The sequence below is a fragment of the Sinocyclocheilus anshuiensis genome, unplaced genomic scaffold, assembly GCF_001515605.1.
Source record: "Sinocyclocheilus anshuiensis isolate Anshui unplaced genomic scaffold, SAMN03320099.WGS_v1.1 scaffold477, whole genome shotgun sequence".
Lineage (NCBI taxonomy): Eukaryota > Metazoa > Chordata > Actinopteri > Cypriniformes > Cyprinidae > Sinocyclocheilus > Sinocyclocheilus anshuiensis.
In genome coordinates this window covers 1,203,046-1,212,289 of record NW_015536549.1, presented here as the reverse complement: position 1 = coordinate 1,212,289, position 9,244 = coordinate 1,203,046, and the positions used below count along the sequence as shown (strand labels likewise).

General features: G+C 37.2%; 1 protein-coding gene across 2 annotated transcripts in view; it reads right to left on the bottom strand.

Annotated features, from left to right (window-relative positions):
• The window catches only part of fnbp1l (formin binding protein 1-like), a 60,445-nt gene that overhangs the window by 18,394 nt on the left and 32,807 nt on the right, over positions 1 to 9,244 (bottom strand). For both annotated transcript variants that reach the window (XM_016500643.1, XM_016500639.1), the window contains exons 2-3: positions 7,156 to 7,271; positions 2,072 to 2,122 (exon numbers count right to left, since the gene is read on the bottom strand). In XM_016500643.1, coding sequence (XP_016356129.1) covers positions 2,072 to 2,122; positions 7,156 to 7,271 — 167 coding nt within the window. The remainder of the gene's footprint in view (positions 1 to 2,071; positions 2,123 to 7,155; positions 7,272 to 9,244) is intronic.

The following is a 9,244-nucleotide window of genomic DNA, read 5'->3' as shown; positions in this document are numbered from 1 at the left end:
AATCAAAGAAAAAATAAACAAATTCTACTGTTCCTAATATTCTGTATGTTGCTCAAAAACAAAATATATTGTGTTCAGCGGAAAAAAGTTATTTTTTTTTACCTAGTCACAACCCTCTACATTGCGAGTAAATCACTCGCATATGCAACTAAATCTTTACTCTGGGCGACTAAATGATGACTAATATTAGCTAGAGATGCACCGATTGCAATTTTCTTGGCCGATTCCGATTTCCAATTTTTTTGTTAGTGTGATCTGCTGATACCGATTTTCACCGATTCCGATATTCTTTTAAAAATTAAATACAGATTAATGCTTACCATTAAAGTTATAAAACGTATTCAGTCAAGAGCAGAAAATAATTTTCTTTGTCTTTTGTTTTTTGATTAACATGACAGCAGCATAAATAAATATTGGACTGCGGTCCCTTTAAGAGTTTATCCACGGACCCAATATACTGTTACACAACATGCGTTCTCTTTCTCAACTATTTAACGTTCCAAAACTGACTGTTTAGCTGGATACTCGCCAAAACGGGCATTTTGAAAAATTATGTATTTGAACGTTTTAGCGCAGTTAGCCACTCATTTTGGTATTTGTGGCTCACAAGCTGTTTGAGACTGAGCGCGGATTGTGTGCTTCACTAATATAGATCAGTGGTGGTGCGCGCGCTTTTGGTATATTTTTGGAATGACTAAAATAATGCGCAATACAAGCACTATTTAACTGGAGCGAATGAGACGTATGTGAGAGAGAAGAGGTCGTCGGAGAGAAGACAGCGAGAATAGCACAGATATATTTTCACTCACAGAACTCTCTGACTGAGCGCTTCAGACTTTCACTCTCCGTCAAGCGAGAATCAAGGTTATCAAGTTTCAAATCTAATTATTAAAGTTCTATCATTAAATAATACTTGATTATCATATTATAATTCTTGACTGACTGATGTTAAGTGTACTTTCAGATATTTAAAAAACTGTGCCATTTTTCAAACATTTATTATATATCAGTCTAGCGAGTAAATAAAAAAAAATTACTAGCCAATGGTGATTCAATTGCCAAGGTGTCTGTAGAGGGTTGCAGTAATTTAAAAATAACACATTTTAGAGCTGTAACGACAATACCGTGATACCGAGATATTTTCAGTGCACTGAACAGTAAAGTTGAAGTTTATTCAACTTTAATGCAATTCAATTCCATTCAACTTTATTCCGTTGAAGTTTATTTCACTTTGGAACATTTATTCACGGATTTGCGCTAGGTCTACTGTCTTCACACACAGACGAAACTTACTAGAGAAGTGTGAAGTGTGACATAATATACCTCTGTAAATAAATATAAATTCATGTCTCGCGCACTTTAATGCCCTTTGAATGTAACGTGTACATTCCCTTGGAACTGGAATCATGGCGGAATATCATGTGAAGTCCACTTCGCAGGGCACTTACGGTCGAATAAGCCAACACTTGAATGCTGCTGCCTGAACAAGAGACCTCCTTACTGAAGTGAAAGTGTTGGCAGGTGTCACTATCTCGCGAACGCGCCGGCGGAGCTCCACCAAATTCGGGGGATCCCTTCAGCTCGAAGAGTCCTCTCGAACGCCACCCTCTGCGCGTCGGTAGCCCCCCCGGGATCGCTAGATCGGTCAGCGCCAGACCGTGAATTTAACCACCTGTAACTCCCGAACCCTGGGGGCTATCAACGCGGGGGGTGGTCTCATTCAAAAGAGGGCCTCGAGACGTACACTTGATTCGTGTTCGAGAGGGTTCCTCGAGCTGAAGGGATCCCCCGAATTTGGTGCGGATTCGAGATATGGCCTTTCAAAGTTTCAATGGTTTTCCATAGACTTAAGCTTTAAAGAGTTTCATCCAGGTAGCCATATCCGCCGATACCGATATATCGGCGACAGGCTCATATCGGCTGATAATATCGGCTAAACGATATATCGGTCGGGCTCTAATATATAAATCACTTTTTTTAATTATCCATTAAAAGTGTAAATAGCTGCAAACATAACCACTTGGGAGCACACCAGAATAAGTGGAAAAAAAAAGTATGCAATTTATCTCACCTGGGCTCATCATCTTTGGAGCGCTTGGGGCAATATTTCTTAACCAGACTCCTGTTGGGAAACAAAAAGAAATATTCAGAATACACAGAGGAACACAAAAACAGCTCATGTTATGAATAGATCAAAGAAAACGACTCATTAGGGATTATAATATCCCTTAACATCAAAACTAAAGTTATTCATACAGCCATGAAGACAAAAGAGAGTCTGTCTACAGTGTGTTTACTTTGTGTATCAGAGAATTAAAGTAGACCATGGTAAACAGGCAAAAAAAAAAAGTGATGGTATGCTAATCTGTCTTCCCTCTTCTCTCGTCCCACGCAGTATAAACTCAAGGGAAGGAACGCAGAAACAAATCTTATGTGGGAGCTCTTGAGAGAAGCTGCACTGCTGCGCTCAGGCATGTTGCTGTCTTCAGGGATGGGGGATGGTGTGGGGGGTCCACTGAGTGTGCTCATGGAGTGGGACAGCCCTTCTCCCCAAACCAGACCCCCATCAAGCTGCATTAATGATGTTTGGCACTTCCTTTATGATAGCTTCCTCAAATCCACTTCATGAAATAGATCAAACAAACACTCACTCACTTCCTCCCTCTTTTAGTCTGGTTATGATTAGTACACTCATAACCAAAGTATCTCAGAATCTATTTTTGATTCAGACGATCTTACAATTCTTACTGAATTTTAGGGCTGCAGTAAAAACATAAGCATCTAACTGATAAACAACAAATAGTGTGATGTGGAAAAAATATGTTATGTGCACTTCAAAGTGTAACGTTAAAGTTTTTTAACAATGAAAATTAGGGCAGGAATACAGTCCAACGTTTCTTATCACTGTATGAATAATGTTATATTACGGTAACAGTACACAATAAATGTATTTTACTGGAAATTATATTATTTTTATTAAAATTTTTTCAAATAGTTTAAAATAAGATACTGGTTATTAAATTAACTGATTTATTGTCTTCAAACAATGTAAAAATTGAATGAATAAAAATGTATTAATATTGTTAGTATATATATTTAGTATATATGTTGTTTTAAATAAAAAACACTCATTCTAAATATTTATAAACTATTTATAAATACACATGAATGTTAATAAATAACATACATTTTATGGTAATTTGCATGTTAATTTATAAAAAAATTTTGTAGAAATATAATTACATTATTCAATTTAAACAAGATTTAAAAGAGACAACTGGACAATATGCGGAACAATATGCTTTTTCGATAAAATGCAGCAATGGCTTTTTTTTTACAGATTAATCAAAGAAAAATCAATTAATCATCCAAAACATTTATGTGCAACCCTGCTGAAAAAAATTATAATGCAGAAATACATGATTAATGAAAAAAAAAACAAAAAAAAACAAAGATATTAAAATTAAACAAGCGTAATGTGGTTCGGCTCAATTCACCCCTTACTATGGAAACCCTTGAGAGAGAAAACAGTCTGGGTGTTGCCATGTGTGACGGGCCGTGTCTTGAGGGGGGTTTAGAGAGCAGTGTGGGACCTGTCAGGTAGAATGAATGTGGTACTACACTAGAACCTTCAATGAGATTTGAGAGGGGGGAAGAGGAGCGACACTATAACCGTATCCAGGCAACAGCAGAATGTCCACAGGGACAGAGACATCCCGGGAGAGGAGAGGAGAGGTAAGGAGAGGAGGCCACAGCTGCAGTCATTGCATGTCCTTTGGCAAATTTATGGCGTGTGTCTCGTTCTCAGTTTGATCTCATATCAAATCTTACAACTTAGAGCCTGCAGGGATTTTTGACCCTTGATTTGTCTCTCACCCCTCACGTTGAATCCAAAGGCAAAAAACAATATTACAACATAAGGGAATGATGGAGGGAAAAAAAGAGAGAAAGAAATCAATAACACGGGTCAAACCAGTTGTGTTCATTAGGACAATCAGAGCCCTATTCTAAAAATCGTTCGTTCCGTTTTAAAAACTGATTGAATGAGCCACATTCAAAAAACAGCCAACTAGGGCTGTCGCGATTCGTCGATTTTATTAGACTATTCGATTTTTAAAAATCCTCGACTTCATTTTGCTCACGTCGACTAACCAGCAAAATACCAGAAGTGGCGTATTTCACAAACCGTTTTAATTATATACATGCGTGTAGGTTAAGTACATGCGTCACACAGCGGCTCCGTTCACAGTTATCATTTACATGTGTGGAGCGTCTCAAACTCCATCTCTGCATGTTGTTGTTAGGGCTGTGTATTAGGGCTGTGCGATTAATCGAAATCATAAAATCGCAATATGAGCTTGCGTGATTTCTAAATCGCTTTATAGCATGATTTTCCACGCACCCGACCTCCCGCAGAATGCTATCCGAACCAATCAGAATGCAGCGCGCCTAAATGGAGCACGAGAACAGAACAGACGGGGCGGGCATACAAACGTAACGCCAGGTTCACACACTCCGTCTGTGGTGCGTATTTTTTCCACGCCCATGTTAACGGATCAGAGCGTTCACACTGCACGCAATTGCGCTCCGGCAGTGCGCTCCAGTATAGTGCCATTTCTAACTATTGGCAGAGCAGGCAGTTGACCTCTGCATTATGAAGGGCCTCCATAATTGTACCACAGTAGCCTACAATATAGGTAATGGCATATGTTTCATGTTTACATTGGGCACTCCCCACCAGGTACAATATTCAGATTTTTTGCATCTTGTTTTTAAGCCCATAAATAATAATGAACTCGTTCTAATAAATTTATATTGTGATGTACTCATTCTAATAATTTATATAAATATAAAAATCATATTTACATTGCTGGTAGCTTATCATTGCACAAATTAACACACTCTCTACGTTTAAAAAATAAAAATAAAAATTTGAAGAGTTAACTAATGCGCTGTCTTCTGTATCTAACGCACACACACGCTCAGTCACTCACACAGATCACGTTGTGGCCACACTCAGACATTCAGGAACAAACTTTTTAGTGCTACCCCGCAATTTTATCAACTAAATAGCTTAATCGCTCAAGAGCTAGATTATCTTTCTCAACAAGTAGCTGGTAACATCATTGTTTCTAAAGGAATTAAAGCCACAGCTTCACTGTTAATAGAGAAACGCGGCAAAACGTTGGTAATTCATACATACACAGCCCCTCTCTCTCGCTCTCTTTCTCTCATAAATGAACTCTTGATGAATTACACTTTTCTGAGAATAGAATATTGAAGTGGAGATCGCTAAAATGCAAGCTAAAACTAAAATCGGTGTTTTCAGAAAGCAAGCGCGTTTATCCACAGTGGAGAGAGCGCGCGTGCACATGGTTGCCAGGTTGACAAAGATAAGTAACACATTTAGCAGATATTTCTGTATTGCGCAAGTGGGAAGCTCTGTGTCGGGGATTACGTCTCTCTATATCAGGCAACCCAGTGTCCACTGCTGCACACGTGCCACAATATCGATACAGGGCCAGCTGTATCGATACTCGTATTGTCAAATCTCTGTGAGGATACATCGTCGTATCGATGTATCGAACACAGCACTAGTTGTTGTGAGTTTGGGTTTATTATAACGTTCATCTGGGAACGCAACATGCGCCATTTCATCAGATTTGTAAGGTATAAATCTACGCAAACACATCGCGGTTTCAAAATAAAAGCTCAAACCCTCATTCTGAGTTTACACGTTTTGATGCCCACATATTCATTTAATTACAGTGGCTATAGCATTTCTGTCCTAAAGAAATGGCCAAATATTAAAGATTAAGTGGACATTTGAATGAAATGGTGCTTGGTCAATATTAAACAAGGATTAAATCGCACAGTAATGTGTAAAAATAATCACCAGGCCGTTGGCGCCCCCTGCAGGCCTTTGTTGTAATGCGTAATGTACATTAGCTCTATTGTTTATAATATATTATTTACAGTTTTATCTTTACCAAATTCTGTTTTCCATTATTTTCTGGATTCAATTTTAATGGTTCCATTAAATTTTAATAATCAAAAGCATCTCTAATTGATTTTATTTATAAAAAAAAATATTTAAAAAAGTATATATATTTTTTTTTTCAGAAATACTGCACATTTACATTTTTCTCCTAAATAAATTCTGGTAAATAATATTTCTGGTAAATACTCCTTTAAAAAGTGTTTTTTTGATTATAATTTTATTAGTTGTAGACTAGAACACGTGGATATATTGTAATTCTTACACTATAATACTGAACTTGTGATTTGGACTACGAGATGGACACTTGCTTCTTGCACTTTATGTTGCACTTTACTTTTTTTTATTTTGGATTTCATTTGGTTTAATGAAATATAGTTTAATAAAATATTCTTAAGTAAAATTGTTGATTTTGTTTTAGGGAAATTAATCGTTTAGATTAATCGATTAACCGATAAACTAGTCAATAGATTAATGGAAATAAAAATAGTTGTTAGTGGCAGCCCTACAGCCAACATATGCACACCTGAGATGGCACATCAGTTAAATATTATAATAATGTGCAAAGATGTTAAAAATTTACAGTTAGGGTGAGGAACTACTATAAATTACTTTGTTATTTCTAGCAACATTTATTTACTTAACAATGGCGTCTTTAACATTTTTTGCTGTTGCCAATTATAAAAGCACATGAGTAGTGTGCATTCAATTATTTTAAAGTAGTTTTAATTTAAGATTTTAAATAAGCTGAATTTTGTGTGTTATTTTAATAGCAATAATATCACAGATGAAAGGTTAGATATTGTTAATAGATTGTTGCAATGCCTGTAAACTTTAGGAATGGATCACTATGGTTGACCAGTCAACTAAAATTTGGCCAATTAGTCAACTAGTTAGAAAACTGATCCAGTTGATTCCATTAGTCAACTAGTCAGAAAATGGACCCAGTTGATTCTATAAGCATGTAGTTATGTGCATCTCTTGTAAACACAGCTACAACGCTTGAATCTGAATCAGTGCATCAGTATCACTTACTCAAAGCATTCATTTTTTATTAACCCACTTATTTCATGTAATCAGAGCAATAAAACCCCTCACTGACATCAGATGAGTTATCTACAGAAGTTGCGGTTTAAGGCACGTTGTTAGATGCTCACCGTAGCTGCTTTGCATAGGTCTGCTCGATCTCCAGGCGCTCCTTGACGAACTTTGCATAGCGCTCTAGAAAGTCGATGCCCCACTGTGAGTGTTTGTCGAGATTCTCGAACTGGTCCTGATCAAGGAAGAAAGCAGAAAAGAGAAAGAGGTCCAGTGAGAGCGAGTTTGATCTGTCACTGGGCTGCTGGTGCCAGACAGGAAACATGAATATGGAAGGACTTGTTTGAAGAATATTAAACATTTGCAGGGTGAGTGCAGAATATAAATCAATGCTAAATAAACATTCACATTGCAAACAAGGATTGTTTCACTGCTTTGAACACATTTTCAACCAACTCAAGAGGAAAATCACTCCTCCTTTTAAGGGACGTTTAAAGGCAAGGAATCATTTTGTCAAATACGATTCTACTCTGCAGTTATTTATCTGGCTATAAAAACATATACAGGATTGTAAATGTAGGTACCAGCCAGCTTTACAAAATCTCACTGCTTTTATCTTTTATTCTAGACATGATTCCGCCTTCTTCATCCAGCCAGAGCTTGGATGAAGAATCTGGTGAGCTGAAAGCTTCAGCTCAAGACTGTTACAACACATTCCTCACCACCAACCCGACAACACAGACACGTTGGATCCAAACAGTCCATCTGGGTTCTTAGCAACAAACAACCCTACGGAGGAGTAAGTGACATCTACAGCATTACACATTCAAGGACTATTTATGGTAAAGCCTTGGATGTAGCCAGACTGAGATAACACCTAAAATGGCTTCTAAAACAAAACACCAAATAGCTAAATAATATTTATAAAATTTAATAAGAAGTAGGGACTGAAAGAGATGTGTATTAGCCCGAGGCCGAGCTAGTCTGTTCACAGGGGGCAGAAGACTGTCAATCCACTGTGCAACAGGAGACAAGAGAGATATAGTAATGCAGCTTCAAAGGCTTTACCTCAAATCCAAAACAACTTGTGTCATAAAGTACAAGATCACATGAATACATTTTTATCATTTTATTGCATTTTTCCTAATATGGTGGCTAGTCAACCATCCAGTTTTAAGGTACATTACATGGGACTAATCATGTCCACAGTCCAACCTACAGTTAAAACAGCTAGCAGGGTTTGAACCTACAACCTTTGTATGCCAGGAGAGAAGAGGAGAGCCTTGTTCTGGAGGTCTGGCACTGACTCTGTGAGACAGACTGAGATTAGAGGCAGCCAGCGTACTTCCTTCACTGGAGAACAATGAATAAACGTCTTTACAAGCACCTCAAGGAGCATGGAGCACAGATTACAAACTCATTTATTCAGCCTCACCATGAAGACTTCTGACGAACATCATCAGGAATAGAACACACAACTGATGAGAAAAAGTGAAACCTTGGGTGAACCCAGCAAAAGATCCCTGACTATTATGTGACGTTACACCGAGGATGTACACTACAGGATGGGAATGGCACATTAACACACTGACCACAACAAAATTAAGAGAGTACTCACGCAGGCACCATTTTTATACTATAAAAATATATTTCTGTAATTTATATATTCACTATATACGGCAGTGGAGACGGACCAAAAAGGGAAATAATATATAAACAAAAAATATTCTAGTAACTTCATAGCATTACGGTTGAACAACTGTCACAAGTAGGGATGCTCCGATCCGCCTTTTTCGCCTCCGATACCGATTCCGATACCTAGGGTTCAGTATTGGCCGATACCGATCCGATACCAGTGAAGTTTTTTCCCCCCATTTAAATAAATGTAGAATTTATATATCTCTGTGTGTGGAACTGATAATCATTCTTTCACAATCTACTAGATACAGACTACTTCATTATAAAGAAAAATAAAATAAACAATAAATATGAAAAAATATAGGCCTATGTAGATTTATAATCTATGACAGAAATTTATCATAAACTAGGTTAGTGGATAATTCGGCAGCAAACGTTATTTTAGAAAAATCAGTGCACAATAATTTTAGATATCCAAACATTTAGTGAAAAAACAATATTTTGTAGGGAACAAATAAAAGTGTTGCATTAAATATGGTAAAATGTTACACATTGCTATTTGTATTATAA